Genomic DNA, 25,041 nt, shown 5'->3' on the forward strand with positions numbered 1-25,041 from the left:
TGTAACAAATACTGCCTATAAAGGATTACAGTTGGATGGCACAAATCCAAGAATTCTATTTAAGATGGAGATTTTACCTCAACCACTTCCCTTCCCCATTAGAATTTTAGTTTAGTTTTGTTTTTTTGTTATTTTGTTGTTGTTGGTGGTCTTTTTTGAGGAATCTGACTCTGTCACCCAGGCTGGAGTACGATGGCGCGATCTCTGCTCACTGCAATCTCTGCCTCCCGGATTCCAACAATTTTCTTGCCTTAGCCTCCTGAGTAGCTAGGATTACAGGCACATGCCACCACGCCTGGTTAATTTTTTTTTTTTTTTTTTTTTTTTTTTTTTTTTTTTTTTTTTTTTTTTTTTGTATTTTTAGTAGAGACTGTATTTTATCATGTTGGCCCGGCTGGTCTCAAACCTTGTGATCCGCCTGCCTCGGCCTCCCAAAGTGCTGGGATTACAGATGTCAGCCACCAAGCCTGGCCCTTGTTTTTTTTGAGACCGTGCCTTGCTCTGCAACCCAGTCTGGAACGCAGTGGTGCGATCTTGGCACACTACAATCTCAACCTCCCTGGCTCAAGTGATCCCCTTGCCTTAGCCTCCCAAGTAGTTGGGACTACAGGTATGTACCATCATGCCTGACTAATATTTTTGTACTTTTTGTAGAGATGGGTTTCACCATTTTGGCCAGACTGGTCTTTAAACTCCTGGGCTTGAGCAATCCTCTGGCTTCGAGCAATCCTCTGGCCTCTGTCTCCCAAAATGCTGGGATTACAGATGTGAGCCACTGTGGCTGGCCTGAGTTTTGTTTTTAATCACCAAAGTAAAAGCACTCTCTGTCATTCAATAGATGTGGCATTAAGCTATCAAGCTATTCAGTAGAGTTGGACTGTAAGGCAGGTGAGAGCTCTGTGGGGCTTCTGGGATCCAGAAGCTTCCTGAAAATACTGTGTGCCAATCTGTGTGCACATGTGCACCACAGCTCTCACCCATATAAAAAGCTGCAACCCTCTGGAATGAGGGGTAAATGAGAGGAAAATGATTTGGGCCTTGGTGATGATAGTATTGCCAAGAGAGGGATGATAGTAGGATTGCAGCTATATAGCAACTCACACTCAGCCCATTTTCAGATCTCACCAGTGTTTGTCTGAAGGCCTCAGGATATCACTCAAACCTTCAGCAAGTCCTTGCACCCTGAGGCCATCTTTGCATTTCAGTCTGTGAGCCTTTCAGATTGCGCCTGTGCTTGATAGGCACTGGACTGGGTGTGGCACAGTCTGGGACTCCTATTAGCTGCATACTTTCACCTTTCTTTGTTTCACCTTCCTTAAGGCAGGACAGTGGTTACACAGCCATTGTAACCAGCAGGCACTCAGCAAGTGTGAGTTGCATGCTTGTACTGAAATGTTCTAGGGAATCAGGTGTGGAGGCTCTTTCTGCAGAAAGGCAGTGCTCTCGCCCGGCATTGAGACTTGATATTTCTCCCAAGTAACTCAGATTCCCACAGCTGGAGAGAACCAGACAGTTGAGAGTCGTGGGCTGGAGGAACAGCTGAGGTGGGAGGGGATGGGGGAGGAGAAGCTTGTTCACATGCTTGTTAACATTTGAGGGTCTTTGACAAAGGAAGTCTAATGCCTTGCCCCGGTCAGCCGGTGATTGCCCCCCTGGGAGGCCCCGTTGTGCACAGGAAGTCAGACACTAATGATGTTAGCGAGGGGACAAAGGCGCCTGGCCCGGGAAGGGCCTAATTGCTGTGTCCGGCTCCCAGGCGGCCGGCCTCCAGCTGGAGGGGGTTGGGCAGGATGTGCTAAGTGTTAACACCTGGAACCAGCACTGCTGACTTCCTGGTGCTTTTTTGTTGTTGTTGTTGGCTTTGTGGCTGGGCGCACAGTCAACACACACACTCAAGGCACTCGGAAACCCTGGCTGCATCTCAGGGGGATGTTTCAGGACTTGGTATCTAAGAGACTAGATGGAAATGGTTTGATCAGGAGGTTACACCGTGAGTGTGACCCTGGGCCAGGCAGGGGCGTGAACCAGGAGGCCTTACCCTCTCCTCCCATCTGCCTGTCAGAGCTTGGTGACTGTGACTTCACCTTTGGGCTGATTCCTTCCCTCTAGCCCTGGAAAGCTTCTGGGAAAGGCCAAACCTTGCAGAGAGAGGCAGATACTTATTAGAAGGGTCACTCTGGCATTAGCTTGGAACATTCTAGTCAGAATGAATGGGAAAATATGGGCTCCTGGAGGACAGCGAGAACTATCTGGGGTCACCCAAAGGGGGTCATGGTATATGTGTGGAGACTTTTGTGTGGCTATCTGAATCCACACCTGGAGAGGGCAGTTGGAGGGTCTGCATCCCAGGAAACTGGCAAAGCCAAAATGTACCCTCTGAATTCTAAGTGCGGTCTCTGGATTCTTTGTGTCTAAACATGGCTTTGGACCTGGGGCTTTTGAAACCCTCAGAGGCCCTTGGGTGGCCTTTATGAACTCTGGGAACCTCCCAAAATTGTGTAAGAAGTCTTTCTGGGGGAAACTGGGTAAGGAATGTTTTTCACAGGATTCTCCAAAGACTCTAGAAACCTTTTCCTCTTAACAACAAGAGTCATCAGTAATTAAAAGCAAAGACACCCTGCTTGGGCCAGTGGCCCTGTGGGGTAGAATTAGAGGTTCAATTCAGCAAGGGCAAGCCTATGTGGAGCCTGAGCCTGGAGTCCTCCCGTGGGCTACCAATGGCAGGCAGTTTTGAGGACAGGTTGACTCACTTGGATTTTTGCAGCTAGAGAACAGGAGAATTTAAAAGGATGCTTGAAGCTGTCTCCTTCCTAGAGAAAGTGAGGGAAAGCCACAAATTTTGAAAAAGGGTCCAATGCTGACTTGCTGCTTCCCACTGTTATTTTAAGGCTTTTCTTTCTGAGACCACCATGTGGACAGACTTAATCGGCTGACAGAAGGGGTCGCCTTGCTTTCTAGCATGTCCTGTAATCTTTCCATTAACACTGAAACCTTAAAGGACAGCCCTCCATGATTTCCAAATATGCGAAATCCACCTTGAAGGAAGCATGTGTGTGGGGCTTGCTGGGGACCTGCCGGGGTGAAGGAGGCTGGGTCCCCATGGCAACGTCACAATCTCCCGTTTCTACAGGCATTTGTGCTGTAAAAGCAGAATTCCAGATGTGACACAGTATGTGGAGACTCAGTCCCCAGGCCTCGGAAACGGTGGTATTTGAAGTCGGCACAATTCGGTGCACCTCTCTGTGTGGTCCTAAGGCTTTTCATTAGTAGTTGTGTTTTGATCTGAACATTTCCTCTCAGCTTAGGCATAACAATCATGTTTATAGCTTTAACTTTTCCTCTATTGTCTAATCACTATTTTGCCCTCATAGGAAGAGACTTTTTGGGCTTCTGGAGTGAAGTCTTTGTAACTGTTCCTTTCACAGCTAAGTGAGAGTGAGTCAGCAGCCGATTTGTTGGGTGGGTATTTGGGTGGTTGGTTGGTTGCTTCCTCTTTGTACCCAGTATTTATGGAAAGCCAGTTAATCTGTGTCTGTGTATACTTTTTAAACTACAGATGGGTCGACTGTTACCTTAAAGATGCCAGTTCTCTAACATGCGGTTCTCATTTGAGTGGATGGGAGTGGTGTGCGAAGCAGAGGGAAAGGTCTGGCTCTCCATTCAGAGGCATGTTTTATAGCTTGTCTCTAACGTTTTCGGAATTGGAAAAATGGAACAATCCTGTCTGTTTGTGAGTATCAGCGATGGGAGGACACACAGCCCAGATCCTTAACAGACTAACTGGAAAAAGTACTTGAGTTTTTGCTTTGTGAAAACTAAAGAGACTGCACAACTTTGTTTTGCCTTGTTTTTCAACCCAGGGAGAAAGTTAGCCTGTGTGCGTTACATGTGTATGTGTCTGTGTTGATACCTCTGGGCTTTAACTGCACGGCTAGTTCTCAGTGGCAAAGCAGTAAGAAAATCATAAAGTAAGGCACGGGGAAGGACATTAAAAAATATATATGGTTCCATTCAGGCCACCATCATTTAGAGAAGTTGCTATCAGAGAAACAACTCACGCCAATGTCTTAACACATCTTTAGTGGGTGGATTTCAGGGGGGCAGAGTGGGTGGAGGGGTGGGATAGTGAAAAGAAACTTGGATGAAAACTAGAGCTTTCAGTCTGATAAGCAGGACACGTTAACTTGGCGTGGGTCAGTCCCATGTTAGAGCTCAGGAGCAATGTCCCTTCAGCTTTCCTTTGGAGACGGTAAAATTAGGAACATGTGTGTGCTGATTAGCACCATGTCAGAGATGAATCATGATTACGGCTTTGGTCTGGTGCACAGGCCATGCTCTGGAGTAGTGATTTCCTACCTCCCCAAGCAAATCTTTAATTAGCTTAAGATCTTTGGGTCTTTTTGGGCCAATGTGGTAATTGCTGGTGGGAACCCAGCGGCATCCCCCCAGAGCTTGTGTGTTCCATGCTAAATACCCAAGACCTCACCTCCAAATTGGACTGCTGGCATCCTTCATTTCTGAAGCTGGTTGCATCTCAATTTGAGAGACAAGGAGACAACAGCTCCTGGGAATGTGGAGGAAATATCTTGAATAGATCCAGGCCCAAGCTGGCTTTGTGATTTATTTTCCCTGTGTTTTGGGTTCACCAGCATTCTCTTCAGATGACATCACCTGGGGCTTCTCTGCCTTTCCTGACTTTTTCTGTTGTTGTTGTTAAAGTTTTGAACTGAGGCCGGGCGCGGTGGCTCAAGCCTGTAATCCCAGCACTGTGGGAGGCCGAGGCGGGTGGATCACGAGGTCAAGAGATCGAGACCATCCTGGTCAACATGGTGAAACCCTGTCTCTACTAAAAATACAAAAAAATTAGCTGGGCATGGTGGCGCGTGCCTGTAATCCCAGCGACTCAGGAGGCTGGGGCAGGAGAATTGCCTGAACCCGGGAGGCAGAGGTTGCGGTGAGCCGAGATTGCGCCATTGCACTCCAGCCTGGGTAACAAGAGCGAAACTCCGTCTCAAAAAAAAAAAAAGTTTTGAACTGAAGTAAGTGGCATCTGTCTTTGTTTATGAAAACATCTGAATGGACATAGAGTCAGATGGCTCCATGTTCTGCTTCCTCTCACCTGTCTCATATCCATCTGTCACAAACGAAGATGTTAGTCCCATTGTACATTTTAAGCCTCACAGCACTGTCTGCTTTTTATCTTGTTGATACACTGGAAGCCCAAGGTGAAGGAAACATTACAGAAAAAATAGAAAATATGGCCGGGCATGGTGGCTCAGCAATTTGGGAGGCCAAGGTGATCAGATCACTTGAGGTCAGGAGTTCAAGACGAGGCTAACCAAAATGGGGAAACACCCATCTCTACTAAAAACAAAAAATTAGCCAGACATGGTGGTGGGCACTTGTAATCTCAGCTACTCGAGAAGCTGAGGCAAAAGAATTGCTTGAACCCGGGAGGCAGACACTGCAGTGAGCCGAGATTGCACCACTGCACTCCAGCCTGGGCAACAAAGCAAGACTCTGTCTCCAAGAAAAAAAGTATGAGTTGGCCTTAGTTTTAATTAATTACCAGGTTTGCCTTTAAAAAACCCATCTTCTGGCTGGGCGCAGTGTCATACCAGCACTTGGGGAGGCCAAGGTGAGTGGATCACCTGAGGTCAGGAGTTTGGCCAACATGGCAAAACCCCATCTCTACTCAAAATACAAAAATTAGCTGGGCATGGTGGTGGGAGGATCTCTTGAACCTGGGAGGCAGAGTTTGCAATGAGCAGAGATTGATTGCACCACTGCACTCCAGCCTAGGCGACAAAACAAGACTCCGTCTCAAAAAAAACAAAACAAAAAACAAAACAAACCTGTCTTCTCAGTTCTTTGTGACAAATGATCTTATTTAAATTTTCACTCTAACCCTGTTCACTAAAACATTACTGGCTTTCTGAAAATTCCTTATTTGACTTGAAAGTTTGGCCTGCCTTCCACTGGAAGAGGGGAGCTATTTTTAGCACAGTTCTTCTTAAAATGCATTTTTCCAAAATGGCAGTTAAGCCAAGCTGGAGGTGAATTGGAAATGTTGCTCTGGGAAGTTGGTGTCTTCATATGGCTTAGAATCCCTGAAGGCCCCTCAGGAAGTTGGCTGTCTGATCACCTTCATGGCTGCCACTGGCTGCTGCCTGTGGATCCTGCTCCGCTGTATCCAGCCCGTTGCTTCTTTGCCATATGGCTGGAGCGTGGTGTGGGTTTTTAGCTTTTGAATTTTATTCCTTTAGAGCACTTAAGGGTTATCCTCCCCTCCCTTCCTGAGTTAAAGATGTTTTCTCCATTATGTTCCCATTTGTTGCTTCCTTCCCTACTGACCATAGAGCACCAACCAAAGGAATTTCATAGCAGCGCTCCAGGCACCCAGGGCTTGCTGCTTAGCTCCCTTTGGAGCAAATTAAAAGCTGCCCGTTAGTGCAGCAAATGGAGGTGGTTAATTAACTAAGAATGTGGCACCCTGAGGCCACTGCATTGGCATTTATAGTTTTTAAGTAATGGGCAACAAACAAGTATTTTTAATCATCAGCTCATTAAATATCAAAAAGGGTATAGTAGCTAAAAGCTTGGGATTGTTTGCTGAAGAACAGTTTACAAAGCTGGTCAACAGCTTTGTAAGTTGCCTTAACTGTCTTCTCTTAGCTTAGGCCCTCATTCTTCTAAGCCCATAAATCACTGTGTAACACCCAGCTAAGTTCTTGGGGTATATTACTTGGCTTCTGCATTCATTTATTCAGGCAAAAACTTATACTCATCAAGGGCTGACTATGTGCCAGGCCCAGGACTGTAGGCAGGGGTTTTAAGGGCCACCCTCCTGGACCCTGTCTTCAGCCTCTCCTCTTCCAATCCAACCTGTACCCTTAACAGAGCTGGAGTTACTGGGCCACCGTGACCATCTGTTGAATGCATTTTAGTTTGGTGATCAGTGCCTTCCACCACCTTGCTCTGACCTGTCTGTCTGTTTCATCGTCCACAATCCTCCAAGGTTCTAAATGCAGGAGACAGATCATACCTAGGAAATGCACCACCTGTGAGCTTTCTCTGGTCTTGCACGTGTATCTCTTTGTAACTTGTTCTAAAGTATAACTCTCACCTGTTTATTGAGGCGGTAACCTTCTTGGGAAGGACGGTATAACATTTCTGATTTTATTGTGTATCAGATGCTATGCTGAGGGCTTGATTTATATCATCTCATACAGTGCTTTTCACAGAATTTTATTCAAACCGTTTTTTTTTTTCTTGTCTCCCAGGCTGGAGTGCAATGGTGCGATCTTGGCTCATTGCAGCCTCTGCCTCCCAGGTTCAAGCAATTCTCCTGCCTTAGCCTCCCAAGGAGCTGGGATTACAGAGACCCACCACCATACCTGGTTAATTTTTGTATTTTTAATACAGATGGAGTTTCACCATATTGGCTAGGCTGGTCTCAAACTCCTGACCTCAGGTAATCCACTCACCTTGGCTTCCCAAAGTGCTGGGATTACAGGCGTGAGCCACTGCACCCAGCCTATTCAAACACTTTATAGCTCAGGGAAGCTCAGAAATTTACCCAGAGTCACACAGTTGGAAAGGTGGTGGTTTGAACACACATCTGCGTAACTCCAAAACCCATTGTCTTAACCACTTCTCTACTCCAGGTCAGCCCACAGAAGCCTGCATCTAGAATAGCAGAATCTTAAGCAGCAGCTCTGATGGGTCCATGTTCTATGGCTGCCTGAAGCTTGGACTGGGGAGAATGCAGGAACAAGGGATCAGTTGTGGGTGTTGGGGCAGGGTGGGGGAATGACAGCACATGCCATGTGTGTGTGACATAGAGACCTATTTTATCCATATTGCAGCTGAAATTATATGAGTGTATATTAGCTTTCTAGTTGCTGCTGTAATAAATTACCAAAACCTTCATTTATTATAGTTCTGGAGGTCATAATTCTAAAATGGATCTTAATGTGGCTAAAATCAAAGTGTTGGCTGAGCTGTCTCCTGGAGGCTGTGGGGGAGATCCATTCCTTGCCTTTCTCAGTCTCCAGAGGCTGCCTGCATTCTGTGGCTCCTTAGCCCCTCCTTCCTTCATCCTCAAAACCAGTACTTCAAATCGATCTCTTTCTCTCTCTCTCCTGCTTTCACTGTCACATGTCCTTCTCTGATTCTGACCCTTCTGTCTCCCTATTGTAAAGACTCTTGTGGTTATTGGGCCCACTTAGATAACCCAGAATACTCTCCTTATCTCAGGATACTTGAACTTAATTACATCTCCGTAGTTCCTTTTGCTCTGTAAAATAGCATAGTTACAGGTTATGGGGACTAGACTGTAGACATGTTTAGGGGACTGTGATTCTTTCTATAATGAGGTGTAAAGAAAATAGAAGCGTACTATGGGCTAGCCTGGGATACCATTGCTAAGGTGGTTTCTGAGGGCTCTAGAGCAGCTGAAGCATTATTTGGGTGTTGACCCAAGGACAGCCTGATAGAGCACCTGCCACGCATGTGCTGAGAAGCCGTGCACTTGAGAACTTCCAGGACTGAAAGGTCTGTTTTTTTTTTTTTTTTTTTTGAGGTAGAGTTTCACTCTTGTTCCCCAGGATGGAGTGCAATGGCACAATCTTGGCTCACTGCAACCTCTGCCTCCTGGGTTTAAGCAATTCTTCTGCCTTAGCCTCCTGAGTAGCTGAGTACAGGCGCCTGCCACCACACCCAGCTAATTTTTTGTATTTTTAGCAGAGACGACATTTCACCATGTTGGCCAGGCTGGTATTGAACTCCTGACTCCACCCACTTCAGCCTCCCAAAGTGCTGGGATTATATGCGTGAGCCACCATGCCTGGCCAAAAAGTCTTTATAGTTCATGTAAGAATTGATACCTGGGATGGTGTCTCCTGCTTCTGAGCACCATGACCAGTCTTGGATGGCCTCTTATGATCTCTGATTTTCTGTGGAATTGGAATTATCATTTTGCATCTATATCCCTAAAAGTGCCATGCTACTCAAATTGTGGGAATGAATTACCGTGCTTCCATCAAGTGAGTGGCAGGCAGACCGATGTGTCAGGAACACAGTGTGATGCGACAAGCAGCCCACCGGGGGAGCCGGACCTGAATGATAGGAAGAGAAGAGGAGGGGATTCTGAGAATGCAGGCATGCCCAAGGACATTTTCCAAGCAGAACTGCAGTGTCCAAATGGTTTAGAAGGTACGAAGGGGAATGACTGGGAAGGTAGGCAGGTGTCACATCAGGAATGATCTGGGGGGACAGGGAGCCAGTGAAGGGTTCGGAGCAGGGGAGCAAGGGCAAAAATGCCTGTGGCCAGAGCCCCTTGAGGTCAAGTCCTGGGTCTGGTTCATAGCTGAGTGCCCAGCTTTGTGAGTCTTAAGCAAAGGTGGAATGCTCAGCAGAGAGGGAATGGATGTCACAGGTAAGCCTCACTGTCCTTCCAGGTCAGCTCACCGGGCCCCCTCTGAACAGCTCCATACACACCACTGAGACTCTGTTTGGAGGGATTTAGATTCTTGCATGCATGTCATGGCGCGCCTCACTGTCTTGGTTCCTTTCCACAGTGCATTGGCCATTGCCCAATAAATATCTGTGAATAACATATTGCAATAGGAATATAGAGGAAACAAACAAAAGAAATATAAGGGAAACTGGAACAAAAAAAACCCTAAGTCTGACAAGGTGATTGATTGGTCACCAGGGTCCCTATGTACCAGGGAGCATGGTATTAGATGGAATATGTTTCCTTTTTCAAAAGTCCATCCTGTACCAGGCTTCATTTTATCCTCATCAAAACCACCTCCTAGAGGGAAGCCATGTAAATCCTTAAAAAAAAAAAAAAGCAACAAAAAGGCAGTTGAAGAGACCCAGACCCAGACCCGGACCCAGACCCAGTGGAGTAGAGCAGTGGTCCCCAACCTTTTTAGCACCAGGGACCAGTTTCATGGAAGACAACGTTTCCATGCACTGGGGGGTCAGTAGGGGATGGTTTTGGGATGAAACTGTTCCACCTCAGATCATCAGGCATTAGAGTCTCATAAGGAGCACAGAGCCTAGATCCCTTGCATGCACAGTTCACAATAGGGTTTGTGTTCCTGAGAATCCAGTGCCACTGCTGATCTGACAGGAGGCAGAGCTCAGGTGGTAATGCTCGCTCACCTACTGCCCACCTCCTGCTGGGCAGCCCTTTCCTAACAGGCCAAGGACCAGGACTAGTCCAGGACCCTGGGTCTGGGGACCCCTAGAGTAGAGTGGTTTGCCGTAGGGCATCTGGTAGAGGATGGGAGGATTAAGGTACTAACCTTGGCTTCTGGATTGCAGTTTTCTTTCCTCCCATGATGCTGCTCTGCTTTCCTCTTCATTCTAGCCTAGTTATCCTTCCCCCTGTTAAGCTTTTGGGACCTGTGGTCTTACCCATCTTTCATTCGTCCTTACTCAAGGGCTGTCTTGGGGCATTTCATACACTGTACTTACTTACACCAGGCACTTTTACCCTTGCTATATATACCTTGTTTTGCCATCTAAACTGGACATTCTTGGAGGGCCACGGTATGATTTGAAATTTATCTGCATGCCTAGGGTATAATCCACGTGCCTAGTTACTCTTCTTTGAAAGAATGAACTCCATGTTAATTTATTTCATGAGGGTGGGGACAGCGCTGTTTTGTTTGCCATTGGAGCTAACATGATGTCTGGCCCCTAATAGTTGGGGAGTGAGTTTATGTGTTGGGGGTTTATAAGAGCACAGAAGGGTGTGGTGTGGGGAGCTTGAGCTTTGGTCTTGGGCAAAGGCCAAAAGTTATGGGGGATTGGATTGTCTTGTTCCTGGGCTCCTACCTGGTTGTGTTATTCAGGTGTCTGCCATCTGTAGGTTGAGCAGCCTTTAGTTGCACAGACTGTGGTCTTGTCCCTAAGCAGTTATAGACACTCTTAGGATTTTAATAAGTTAACAGCATTTTCCCAAGTGTTTCAGTTCAGGTGGCGAATTCTGGAATCTTGTATATGAGGGGAAGAAAGGCTAGAAGGCGGAAAGCTCGAGAAGGAAGGTGAGCTAGGAAGAAGGGGAGCCCCAGTAGATTGTGGGCTGGTGCGCCATGTGGATTTGGGTTTTCTGTTACTTATTCCTCACCTTAGAGTGGAGGGTGGGGGCGGGTGTGTCCATGTGCCTCTTTCTGCCCAGCTGTGCTTTCCCAAAGCCCATGTATATATGGGTTCAGGGATACAGTTTCAGTGGGTGTGCCTGGCTTTAGGATAAGCAGCGTGAACATGCCTGTGGCATATAGATGTCATGTGGTTGTGACCTAAAACCCTGGGCTCCATCAGAAGTGTTCTCCACATTGTTTTTTGGTGTAACAATTGCCCATTAAATGCCAGGCTGCCAGCATATGGTTCCCTCCAACATCCTTCTTGTTAAGTGGAAACTTTAGCTGTGTGGCTGGAATATTTTCCCATCATTTAGTATTTCAGAATTAACATATTTTGGAGAATTCTGCAATTAATGCTAAATGGCACATTTGCAGAGTATTACAGAAACAGTTAAATGGGAGTTGGTAGACCTGTAGCTGCTTTTTCTCATGGTGGTTAAGTGGTGGGTTAGGAAAAGACGGGGTCAACGGGAGGATTCTGGGGCTCACTCTGTGGATGCTATAATTAAAGTAGGAAGTCTGGCATAGTTGTTAGCCCTGCTATTAAGAGTGCAGATGGCTAACGGCCACATCACCAAGAGTAAGAGGTCTTTTAAAGTCCTTTTTCTTTTTCTTTTATGACCCACCCTGTGTATTCCAAGCATAGGTATGATGCAGTGAAGAATTTTCTCATTAAAAGTAACAGCTTGTTCCCACACTCCTTTCCAGTCTTGGAATGAGAAACCGGTTTCCCTAGACTTGAGGAATTGCCTATCTGTCGTGGCTTAATAGCGCTTGTGGATGAGGATGTCTGGAGTAGGCGAATTTTATAACCAATCAGTGCTCAAAGTGGATCTAATTGGAAGGGTTCCATCTGGCAGCTCTTGGTCTTTTTCTCCCAATTTTACTGTTAATGAATTATTATTTAACCCCTAAACATAGAACAGCCTGCCTCTATTGTTTTAGGGAAAGTAAATGCTCATGATCCCTCTGGCCTGGCAGTTAGGAATCTCCTGGGCTGGCAGGAGTCTGGCAGCTGTGGGGGATGATGAAGTGGGCAGAAAGAGTGGTGGGACAATGCCCGGGGACTGGCATGACCCCGGGTCTCAGCAGTACTGCCTCTGTTTGGATTCCATGGGGATCTGTGCTGGAAGAGCAAATTGGCTTCACTCTGCATCATGTTCTCTTGTTTTCCCACAGGGAGTGGGGCCAGCCAGCAGAAACAGTGGGCTGCACAACATCACCTTCAAGTATGACAGTAAGTAACCTCCTTTATTGCTGAAGAATGGAGCCCTTTGAGTCGTCTAAAGATTACATAGCCATGCTTAATCAAGGACACTGCAGTCTTGGAGTTGAGGAATTTTCTGAACCTGTTCAGGTTTGTCAACAGCTAAGGCAGCTCAGTCTCAATTAAGCCACTCAAGTATTTGAGAGCTTGACCAGGTCAAGTGTCTTCCATAGTGTTTAGAAAAGGTGTGTATGGAGACCCTCCCTATGTTCCTTGGGGTTTATCTGCATTTGTCGTTAAGGACATAGCTGCCAGTATGGCCCAGCAGGGAACACATGAAGTTGCCCCAGTGCAGGGTGCTAGGCAATGGTGGAGACTATGGCAAACTGGATAGCTCATGTGTACTCTGAAGGTAGCATTGACTCCTTAATTCCAAATATTGTGGCCATGAGGAGTTCTCACTGAAGGTAGCAAATTGATTTCCAAGAATAGTGAGAAATTTGTGCTTTTTGTGTAAACATTTTTTAATAACAGCAGTTATTTTTAAAATTTCACACAGAGTGAATCTGTTTGAAATTCACACAAGGTGCATCTGTGTGAATCTGGGTCTCAGATTGGCCAGGGGTCTGCAGTTGGTTGGTCATTGCTGACCAGACCTGGGCTCCAACCCCGTTCCCCGTCTATCAGTTTATTTTTTCTTTTCTTTCCTTTCCTTTTCTTTCTTTCTTTCTTTTTTTTTTTTTTAAATGTTCTTTTCTTTTTTGAGATAGAGTCTCACTCTGTCATCCAGGCTGGAGTATAGTGTGTGATCTTGGCTCACTGCAACCTCCACCTCCCAAGTTCAAATGATTCTCATGCCTCAGCCTTCTGAGCAGCTGGGATTACAGATGCATGCCACCATACCTGGTTAGTTTTTATATTTTTAGTAGAGACTGGGTTTCACCATGTTGGCCAGGCTGGTCTTGAACTCTTGGCCTCAAGTGATCTGCCGCCTCTGCCTCCCAAAGTGCTGGGATTACAGGTGTGAGCCACTGTGCCTGGTGCCACCTATCAGTTCTATGGGCTGTGGCTGGTGATTTGACTTCTCCAGCCTTCAGTTTTCTCGTATGAAATAAAAATTAGTTTCCTTCTTCTAGCATCATTTTGAGGTTTAAATGAGGTAATGCTTATAACTGCTCAACCTGGGAGCTACAGTGTACACTTAGTAATTGATATCTATAAATATAGAAGCCAGTCCAATTGGAGTTGGAATACAAGCCCCATTTTTTGCCCTTTCTCCCAAGAAAGGGTGACTCTTTCTGAATTGTTTTCTAAGGGCACGGGGATACTTTTTCTAAGCACCTTCTTTCATTCATTAAAAAAAAAAAAAGTAATTGTATAGAATTGTGACCATTTTGGCTTTATGATTTATAAGTAAAAATGACAAGAAGGAGCTTGACTCATATTTAGTGATTTCTGGCATCTGATTAATCTCTTAGACAGAGTTATGAATCAATGTGAGTAAAGGGCTTATTTACATTAAGGCCTTTGGAATAATCACTGCTAAAGCAGGATTTTAAAAGTTGTGGTTACACTCTAACAGTTTTTTTTCTTTTTTTGAGATGAAGTTTCGCTCTTGTTGCCCAGGCTGGGGTACAATGGCATGATCTCGGCTCACTGTAACCTCTGCCTCTTGAGTTGAAGTGATTCTCCTGCCTCAGCCTCTCAAGTAGCTAGGATTCCAGGCACAAGCTACCACACCCGGCTAATTTTTCATATTTTAGTAGAGACTGGGTTTCACCTTGTTGGCCAGGCTGGTATTGAACCCCTGACCTCATGATCCGCCCACCTTGGCCTCCCAAAGTGTTGGGATTATAGGCATGAGCCACCGCACCCTACCACAAACTCCATATTAAATTAGAGATACAAGTGCTTGTTTGCAGCTGACGGGAAAATTTCGGACTCTTGAATGTAATGTAAGATCTGCTGGGACCAAGAGCACATATTAGAAGTTCACTTTGTAACTCAAAGAAAAGATCCCTTATACGTGTCTTTACTTAGCTGAATCAAGTATCGTGGGTGTGCCAATCTTTCATTTGCATCTCAGCATTTATTCAAAACGTATACACACCACCGATGTGAACAGCCTGAGTTAAACATGTAAGTCCTCACTGGTTAGCCTAAAATAACCATGCCAGCAACTGTGGGTGTGAATCTGACACACACATTTGTATCTTAAAATTGTTACATTGTAAGCTGAGTGTGGTAGCTCATGCCTGTAATCCCAGCACTTTGGGAGGCCAAGGCAGGCGGATCACCAGAGGCTGGGAGTTCGAGACCAGCCTGACCTACATGATGAAACTCCGTCTTTACTAAAAATATAAAAGTCGCCAGGCCTGGTGGCTCATGCATGTAATCCCAGCTACTCGGGAGGCTGAGGCAGGAGAATTGCTTGAACCCACGTGGCAGAGGTTGTAGTGAGCCCAGATCGCACCGCTGCACTCCAGGTTGGTGACAGAATAAGACTCCATCTCAAAAAAACAAAGGGGGAGTTTGTGAAAGAAGATCTCTATCTGTAAAATTTTAAAGTATCTTGCTGTTTTCTTCATGATACCAAATATTTGGTCACATACCTATGCCTGTCTCTTAGTCATTACTTTCTTTTTAATTCTTCAACATTTAATTAGAATTTAATTCGTAGCTTGTATTGACTCCTGAGACGTTTGAAGCTCTGTTGCATTTTGGTAAAATGTCATTTGGGCACAAAGTTTTTGTAACCAGAATCCAAAACTTTGAACTTGCTAATAATTGGATCCAGGCTGTGTAAAAAAACTTATTTCATATTTTCCATTGAAAAAGATATTTCTGTCTTTCACAAGGAAGTTCCTGTTATGGCTCAGTTGACTGGTTACTAGTCAACTGAAGTAACTTGTTTGAAATAACTAAGAACCAATTACTGGGTTTTCAACAAAATTACTAAAAATCCTATTTTTCTATTTCTTTATCATTTAATGTTATAAAGGAAAAAAATGTCTTTCCATTAAGTCAAAATTAAATTTTACAAGTCTCTCTGCCTCCTTTGGCCTTGAATTCCATGTTTTTTCCTTTACATTCCAGGGGTGGGGGGGGGGGTATGCCCAAGTAGGTTGTATTAAATTTTCTTAATGCTTAGACTTTATATTGGCTGGGTGTGGTGGCTCATGCCTATCCCAGCACTTTGGGAGGCCGAAGCAGGTGGATCACTTGAGATCAAGAGTTTGAGACCAGACTAACCAATAAGGTGAAACCCTGTCTGTACTAAAAATATGAAAATTAGCTGAGCACAGTGGCATGTGCCTGTAGTCCCAGCTACTCAGGAGGCAGAAACAGGAGAATTGCTTGAACTCAGGTGGCAGAGGTTGCAGTGAGCTGAGATCATGCCACTGCACTCCAGCCTGGGCGACTCTTTGAGACAGAGCAAGACTCTGTCTCAAAAAAAAAAAAAAAATTCTTAGACTTTATATTTCACTTTATATTTCGTAATTGTATTTACAGAAACCCAAACAGTGTTAATTTTGGCATTAGGAATGAACAAAGAAAACAACAACAACCATGATTTGCTCTTGTTCATGCGTCTTTTCAGAGGAAACCTTGTTTGATTCCAAGATTTCTCTTTCATTATAGACTACAATAAATCAAAATATTTGAACTTTACAAGTATGACAGGATTTTGCTTTTTTTTTTAATTAATTAATTTATTTATTTTATTTTGGGAAGCTGGTCTCAGCCAGGAGTTTTGCAGGTGGAACACCTCTGATTCAGAACTCATGTTGGTAGCAATAAGCTCTATGCTGTGATATAAGTGGTAAGAGCTGATCTCTCATAGGTGCAGTTTCCTCATTTGTAAAGTGAGGGTGTTAAACCAGGTGTTATAAATTTTTTCCTATTCTAAAATCTCTTCTTCTCCCAGAGAACATATGTTGATTGCTTTGAGAGTGAATTTTCACTAGAAGTAGAATTTGGTTATATTAATTATTAGCATCCTTTGAAAGAAGTAATATTGAAATGTAAATACGGGCCAGCTTGGTGGCTCACACCTGTAATCCCAGCACTTTGGGCGGCTGACGTGGGTGGATCATCTGAGGTCAGGAGCTTGAGACCAGCCTGGCCACATGGAGAAAACCTGTCTCTACTAAAAATACAAAAATTAGCTGGGCCTGTTGGCACATGCCTGTAATTCCAGCTACTTGGGAGGCTGAGGCAGGAGAATCACTTGAACCCAGGAGGCAGAAGTTGCTGTGAGCTGAGATCGCACCATTGTACTCCAGCCTGGGCAATAAGAGTGAAACTCCATCTCAAAAAAAAGGGAAAGAAAGAAAAGAAAGGTAGATATAACTTTTTTTTTTTAAGTTCCATCAATTTTTAAAAATTCTTTGAGTGAGAGAATCCAGAAAGATGGAATCCAGGAGAGGAAAGCAGCTTCCACACTGAGTGGAAGGGAATAGAGAGAGATGGAGTTTAGGAGGGGAAGACAGGCTTCCAAGAGAGAATGTTCATGGAAGGGGACTCCAGAGGGAAAATCCAGGAGAGAGAAAAACTGCTTCCACAAAGGGAGTGTTCGTGGAAGGGGATCCAAACATGAAGTCCCAATATAACTGTTTTTTAAGCAGATGTAGTTTAGTGCAGTAAGGGAGTGTGCCTAATGTAGTCAGACAATAAAGCAGAACACAGGCAGCATGAAGGATGGAGTTTTACAAGTGTGGGGGGTGCGTTTTAGTGTATGTATTTTATGCTTTAATACATTTAAAAGGAGGAATATGTGCATGTTAAGGCCTGGAAGGGTATTCATTAGAATGTTCATCGCACCTTCGTGTGGTAAGAGGTTATGAATGCCTTTTGTATTTTTCTTATAGAGTTTTGTGGCTTTTCAATGTCTCCAATGAACATTTTTAGTCATAAAAATGGGAAATGTGCAGCAACGTCTACAGGGAGAAAAAGGCAGACTCACAGAGCTCCTTACAAAGTGCCCTGGAATGCTTTACCCCAAAGAAAAACACCCTGGCTTCAGAGGGGTAATGGATAGGTTTGGATGTTTGATGGAACTGACGATCTTTTGCAGCAGATACTAAAAGGGAGGGTGTTCAGGTTTGATCACTGAGAAAGAAATGGGGATGAAGCAGCATAAGAATTATGAGTGGTGTCTGCTGTGGATGGCAAATGGTTCTCCCTGCAAGAGTGGCCAGAACAGCTCATGGCCATTCACTGAAGTCACAGCCTGATTCTTGCTGGAAGCTTTTGGCATTTTTTTTTTTAAAGAAACTTCCAGATTTTGAAGGTGTATTTAACAAGACCAGCTGGTGCAGCTACTATGGCTACGTTGACAGGTGGCAGTGAGTAACCTCCTCAGATGAAATCAAAGATTGGTGTGTTTTTTGTTTTTTGAGAAACGTGGGGTGCCTTGGATTTACTGGAGGTTTCTGGTATCTTTGATGACACACAATGTCTTAGAACAAAAATTTTACCTTTGGCCAATGCTAGTTAACATCCTTATCACTTGGTCACTGAGTTAGTACCCTGTGCTAACTGGGTTAAGAGTCTTGCTGAGACTCACTCTCCTATGAATTCACATCTGAGTGTTAATTCCTTTCCCCCAGTCACCTGGCCCTCTGGGTTTTTTCTAAAAACAAACAGTGCCCAAGTTATTTAGCAACTGTTTTGTTTCAAATCACTTTTTTTTTTGAAGAATTAAAACTATTTTTGTTCTCAGATAGCATGATCTTATATGAAGAAGATCTCAAAGAATTTGCCAAAAAGCTACTATAATTATTAAATTTATTAAACATTGCAGGATACAAAATCAACACACAAAAATCAGTTGTGCTTCTATAAACTAGCAGTGAGCAGTCCTAAAAGGAAACCAAAAAAATTCATTTACGATAGCACTCAAAAGAATAAACTAGCTAGGAATAATTTTTTTTTTTACTTTATATTGCTTTTTTAAAAAATACTTTAAGTTCTGGGGTACATGTGCAGATCGTGCAGGTTTGTTACAAAAGGTATACACATGCCATGGTGGTTTGCTGCATCCATTCCCCCTGTCATCTACATTAGGTATTTCTCCTAACGTCATCCCTCCCTAATTCCCCCAACCCCTGCTATCCCCACTTAGCCCCTGCTCCCTCAAATCACTCTGAAATGTTGAAAATTGGTTGATTTGATGTAAATAATTACTGATTTAGGTTTTAAAAAAGTTCATGCCAGATACACACACAGACTCCACACTGTGTAAGATCCTCCCAACACTGCCCTGGCATTTAACATGGGATGAGCGGGTGGTGGTGGTGCTACAGATCATCCCTCTGTAGTATCTGACAGCTTTCCAAGCAGTAGTCAGCCTCTGATGTATGATTTGGGCTTTTGAGGCATACATCTTTAACAGAACGGATTTGGCCACCTTCAGACATGCCCTGTTTATTTTGATAATGAACCTGAAAATAAAAATGAAATTTTAAATTTAATTGTTCTCATTCTCCCCACGCTCTAGACTGTACCACTTACTTGAATCCAATGGGGAAGCACGTGATTGCTGACGCGCAGAACATCACCATCAGCCAGTATGCTTGCCATGACCAAGTGGCAGTCACCATTCTTTGGTCCCCAGGGGCTCTCGGTGAGTGGTCAAAAATTGAGTGCATAGTGGTGACCTGGGTGGATAGGGCCCAGTGCAAAGCTCCCACATGATGGTTTCCAGGAACCAGGCAGGTCTTGATGTGAGTGAGGCTTACGTTGGATTTGGCACAGATACACTTTGAACTTTGTTGCATGGATTTGCTGGGCATACACATGGCTTGAGGCTGTGCCCCACGGTCTTTTGTTTCTCTACTGTTATTGTTATTCACCTGGGCTTGAAAAATAATATTACATGAGTAATAAATGGCACTGAGGTCTTCTTGGCCTCTGCCTCAGCACTAGTCAGGGGTGGGAGGGCAGCAGTGCCAGGAAAGCCCATGGCCCATCCATGGTGATAATGGCCATTCAGCATTAGCAGTCTCTGCAGACACAGAGAAATGCCAGCCCAGCATTGGCACATGTTGTGATTTTTCAGGAAAATCCCGGTATTCATGAAAAACAATGAAATCGATGAATTTTTAAATGTTGGCAACAAATTTTTTTTTTTTTTTTTTTTGAGACAGAGTTTCACTCTTTCGTCCAGGCTGGAGTGTAGTGGCATGATCTCGGCTCACTGCAACCTCTGCCTTCTGGTTTCAAGCAATTCTTCTGCCTCAGACTCCCATGTAGCTGGGATTACAGGTGCCCACCACCAAGGCCAGCTAATTTTTGTATTTTTAGTAGAGACAGCGTTTCACCATGTTGGCCAGGCTGGTCTTGAACTCCTGACTTCATGATCTGCCTGCCTCAGACTCCCAAAATGCTGGGATTACAGGCATGAGCCACCGTGCCTGGCTTGAATTTTTATTTAAATTCTGTGTGAGCCAAAAAAACAAAATGGAAAAGAAACAAACAAACAAAAAAGCAGGCCAAGCATGGTGGCTTACACCTGTAATCTCAGCACTTTGGGAGGTCAAATGGGAGAATTATTTGAGGCCAGGAGTTCGAGACTAGCCTGGGCAACAAAGTGAGACCCCATTTCTACAAAAAGATTAAAAAATTATCCTGGCATGGTGTCACAGGCCTGTAGTCTTAGTTACTTGGAAGGCTGGGGCAGGAGGATCATTTGAGCCCAGGGTTTGATGCTGCAGTGAGCTATGATTATTGTGCCATTGCACTCAAGCCTGAGCTACAGAGCGAGACCCTGTCTCTGAAAAACAAAACAGGCTGGGTGTGGTGGCTCATACCTGTAATCCCAGCACTTAGGGAGGCCGAAGCTGGTGGATCACCTAAGGTCAGGAGTTCAAGACCAGCCTGATCAATATGGTGAAATCCTATCTCCACTAAAAATACAAAATTACCTGTATGTAAAGGTGCATGCATGTAATCCCAGCTACTTGGAAGGCTAAGGCAGGAGAATTGCTTGAATCTGCCAGGCAGAGGTTGCAGTGAGCTGAGATCATACCATTATACTCCAGCTTGGGCAACAAGAGCGAAACTCTGTCTCAAAAATAAATAAATACATTTTTAAAAACCCAAAAACTAAATAAAAAAGCAAACCTGAATTATCTGGCTAGTTTCAGGTTGGGGCTAAATCACCTTAACCTCTTGAATGAATTGAAGATACACAGGAAAGAATGGGTTAGCCAAACGTGAAACGTGGGAGGGACCATTTGTTCAGACAGGCCTGGGTTTGAACCCCCAGAATTGATCTTTCACATGAGATGTTGAACCTCACTGAGCCCCACCTTCCCTGTATATAGAGTAGAGATGAGAACTGCCTCACAGTTAGAGACACCCATGGTACATTTTCGGAGCACTCTCAAAGAATAGTGGCTGCTATTACCATGATCAGAACCTGGTTCTTGGGCCTGCCACTTTGACACTACCACCTGATCTTACAAATCTGTAAAATCCTGGCCAAGGGAGAAGTAAAATAAAGTCTGAATTTCTTAATCTGAACAGGATAGATCTCAGAAGAACCAGATTGCAGGAAGACTGTGTGCAGGAGAGGGAGGATGGAGCAGACCCATGGGCAGAACCACTTCTCCGTATCAATACTTCAGGGTTTTAACCCACTGGGGTTTCCAAAAATAATATTATCTTAACATTTAAAGATTAAAAACATTTTCTGTAGATAAAAGGGAAGTGGTCATTCCATGTAAGGCTTAAATGGTTAAGGAGTTAGCCTGACGAATTGCAGGCCGCCTCATTAGAATGATAGTAAGAGATGTGAGCTGATGGCAGGAAAACTGACATGGAACAGGCAGAAGGCTGTGCTTTTCTTGAATGATGCTTTATGGGTGGGGGTGGCTGGACAGTTTCTGTTACATTCTATCAAGGACACTTCTTGGAAGGTAGAAAAGCATATGAGTTAAGAGAACTGGCTGAGAGCCACTTCCTGGGTTCAAATCTCACCTCTGTCATTTTATTTCTGTGTGACCCTGGGCAAACCAATTGGCTGCTATAAACCTCAGTTTCCTCATCTGTAAAATGGGGATAATAACACCTTCCTCCTCTGGTTGTTGGGAGGATTTGATGAGTTTAAATGATGGAAGAGAGAGCAAATAAGTTCTTTCATGGGAAGCTGCTCTATAAAATTGCTAATCATTACATAACTACAAGGTGTTAATAGTACTATAATGTGTCAAAGTGATAAAGGAATTACGTTTGCTGCCTCTTCCCTCAGCCCCAGAACCTTGGCATGGTGGTTTTTAGGCTAATCTTTAAAAAAGAAGAACATGTTTTTTAATTTTTTAAAAAACATGCCACCTCAGCTGATGAATTTTTATGTAATTGTGAGATGTATGGCTGTTAATTATATTAATCACCTGGCTTTTGTTAAACAGTCATTCTGGGAATGTTGCATAAATTAAATCTTAGTATTAATACTGAGGATTTGTTTAAAAAAACTTGTTTTGAATTAGCCAGGTGTGGTGGCATGTGCCTGTAGTCCCAGCTCCTCAGGAGGCTGAGGCGAGAGAATTTCTTGAACCCGGGAGGCAGAGGCTGCAATAAGCCGAGATCGTGCCACTGCACTCCAGCCTGGGAGACAGAGCAAGACTCTGTCTCACAAAACAAAAACAAACAAACAAACAAACAAACTTTTTTTTTTGTATCTCAAAAGGCAAGTCTTGTGAGATCTAAATAGTTGTTGGTCTAACGACCTTGTCATCACCTTGTCTGAATCTCTGGTGGTTGGTCAGCTGGCTTTCATCCCAACAGGAAGCTTTGTAATTGAAATACACCATGGCAGAGTCTGTACCTGTGCACAATAATGCTCTGAAACCCTAAAACCTGAAGCTCTAATTGTTGCTCCTCTGCCCTTTCCACCATGAAATATGTATTCTTCATCAAATAATTATAGGATTGGAGAACCTATTTGAAAGAGAAAAAGATTTTCCTGGCCTTTATCATCAATAAATTTCCCACCTGCTTAATTGCATCCTGTGTAATTACTTTTGTCCTGGGAGGGGAAGGGTTGAAAATGTTCAGAAAGAATGTGAAATCGATATCTCGCCAATTGCGGCAGGCTTTGGGGCTCTCCAGCTGCAGTTGGACCACTTCAGTCTCCGTGGGATACACAGCCCCGGTGCTGGCTCTTGTGGCCATCAGAGCTTAATCCTTTTGAAAGCATCTAGTCGGACGTGCAGTGGGGGGAGCTCAGGTGGCAGGAGGCTGGGCTGGCGCCTTTCAGTGGCGCTGTGGGTATCTCGGGGCCTCAGAGGCTGTATGAAGAGCACACACTGGGCAGCCCTTGGGTGTCTGCCTTTCAGGCATGATTAGAGCAAGAACCGCTTTGTAAATCACATAGGCATTCCCCTAAGCTATTTAATCTCAAGCCTCAGAACCCCTTGGGTCCAGACACAATTTGTTGGGAATTTTGTATGTTGCTCAGTGAGACGTGCCAAAAAATATAGAGCTAAAACTTGAAGTGGAAACATGGTTTTGGGGGATTCCCTAGTCAACACTGGGAATTATCAGCTAAATATACTCTGTGTAATGACCTAGAAATTATATATTCCACTTCAGGCTTTTTATGATAAATTGTAACTGGAGTCTAAATATTTGAACCCTAATGCCAGAGAGGCAATGGGTATTTATGAAATAGCTGGCTGGATTAGGGATTAATTAGTAATGGTGGGATGGAGAAAATCACCTGGTCTTTACCAGAGGAATGCAGGGGATGTGTTTTTTCCATCCTATAGACTCAGATACCTTGGCCAGAGTTAGAATTCCTTTAACTCTGGTGTGCAGGTAGAGAAGATGGTAATCTTGGAGGAAGGAGAATCTGTTCAGAGGTAATTGGTTCACTATTAATAAAAGCATTCTGCTTTGCTTAGGCATTGAATTCCTGAAAGGATTTCGAGTAATACTGGAGGAGCTGAAGTCAGAGGGAAGACAGTGCCAACAACTGATTCTAAAGGATCCGAAGCAGCTCAACAGTAGCTTCAAAAGAACTGTAAGTCACACTGGGGAATGTACTCCTGAAGACATGCCATTGTTCTGGGGGCCTGAATGGTCTATTCAAAGTCTGAAATTTGAGAAGGAGGGGCTGTGGGGTCCACCCCACCCGCCAGCGTGGGCAAGAATGGTACAGCAGCACCTTGAGCCTGCTCCACGCTCCCAGGGAAACCCTTCAGCACCTCTCTGTGTAAACACGCCTCTTGGGTTACCGCTAGAGCAGCAATCCTGGAAGGTGTCTTTGTGCTCCAAAGAGTGTATGTGGGCTCACCCTGCCCCCAAACTCTGAGATTCCATATTAACAAGCCACAGATTCTTTGCCAAAAAACAGACTGCATTGTCCATCTTCATGGTTAAGCAATCCAAACCTCAAGCTGGTCCAGCAACTAGACCTGACTTCCTGCCTTCCCGGAATATGTCCTACAGATCTGGAGTTCTGTCTGGGTGGCAGCTGGGGTAGGAGTGAAGACCTTGTGTAGGTGGAGGGTGGGTAATTTCTCTATGATGTCACTGTGTTTGTTCCCTTTTAGGGAATGGAATCTCAACCTTTCCTGAATATGAAATTTGAAACGGATTATTTTGTAAAGGTGGTCCCTTTTCCTTCCATTAAAAATGAAAGCAATTACCACCCTTTTTTCTTCAGAACACGAGGTGAGTATGGTCTTTCCTGCCTGGTTCCCATGAGAAGACTTTTCTCCTGCTTTTAATGACTTTTTTGCAGAAACGTGTTCAAGAACATGCCAAGCCAGGCACAGTGGGTCATGCCTGTAATCCCAGCACTTTGGGAGGCCGAGGAGGATAGATCACAAGACCAGCCTGGCCAACATGGTGAAACCCTGTCTCTACTAAAAATACAAAAATTAGCCAAGTGTGGTGGTGGGCGCCTGTAATCCTAGCTATTTGAGAGGCTGAGGCAGAAGAATCACTTGAACCTGGGAAGTGGAGGTTGCAGTGAGCCGAGATCATGCCACTGCATTCCATCCTGGCTGACGGAGCAAGACTCTGTCTCTGGGGAGAAAAAAAAAGAACATGCCAAATACTAGTATGAAACAAGCATGGCAAGGAGAAAAGCATCCAGAAAAGCACTTTACAGATTTAAGGTTAGGTACAGACACTGTTCATCTAACCAGATATATCTACTCCTGGCTTATAGGACACACTTGACAATTGATATTTTTAAGGATGCTGTTGACTACCACTAAGACAGCCATGCATTACCAGGCACTGTGGCACACGCCCATACTTGCAGCTATTTGGGAGGCTGAGGCAGGAGGATCACTTGAGCCCAGGAGTTTGAGGTCAGCCTGGGCAACATAGCAAGACCCCATTTCTAGTTAAAAAAGATAGCTGTCGGACCAGGCGCAGTGACTGATGCCTGTGATCCCAGCACTTTGGCAGGCTGAGGCGGATGGATCATGAGGTCAAGAGATCAAGACCATCCTGGCCAGTTGGTGAAACCCTGTCTCTACTAAAAATACAAAAATTAGCCAGGTGTGGTAGCACACGCCTGTAGTCCCAGCAACTCGGGAGGCTGAAGCAGGAGAATCACTTGGACCTGGGAGGGGAGATTGTAGTGAGCCTAGATCACGCCACTGCATTCCAGCCTGGGCAACAGAGCCAGACTCCGTCTCAAAAAAAAAA

General features: G+C 44.6%; 1 protein-coding gene across 3 annotated transcripts in view; it reads left to right on the forward strand.

Moving 5' to 3' along the window:
- The window catches only part of IL17RD (interleukin 17 receptor D), a 78,426-nt gene that overhangs the window by 35,876 nt on the left and 17,509 nt on the right, over window positions 1-25,041 (forward strand). For 2 of the 3 annotated variants that reach the window (XM_017527476.2, XM_037738101.1), the window contains exons 2-5: window positions 12,342-12,399; window positions 18,872-18,997; window positions 23,280-23,398; window positions 23,931-24,051. In XM_017527476.2, coding sequence (XP_017382965.1) covers window positions 12,342-12,399; window positions 18,872-18,997; window positions 23,280-23,398; window positions 23,931-24,051 — 424 coding nt within the window. The remainder of the gene's footprint in view (window positions 1-12,341; window positions 12,400-18,871; window positions 18,998-23,279; window positions 23,399-23,930; window positions 24,052-25,041) is intronic. The other variant, XM_037738102.1, reaches the window with a different exon arrangement.

The sequence above is a fragment of the Cebus imitator genome, unplaced genomic scaffold (assembly GCF_001604975.1).
Source record: "Cebus imitator isolate Cc_AM_T3 unplaced genomic scaffold, Cebus_imitator-1.0 Scaffold48, whole genome shotgun sequence".
NCBI lineage: Eukaryota > Metazoa > Chordata > Mammalia > Primates > Cebidae > Cebus > Cebus imitator.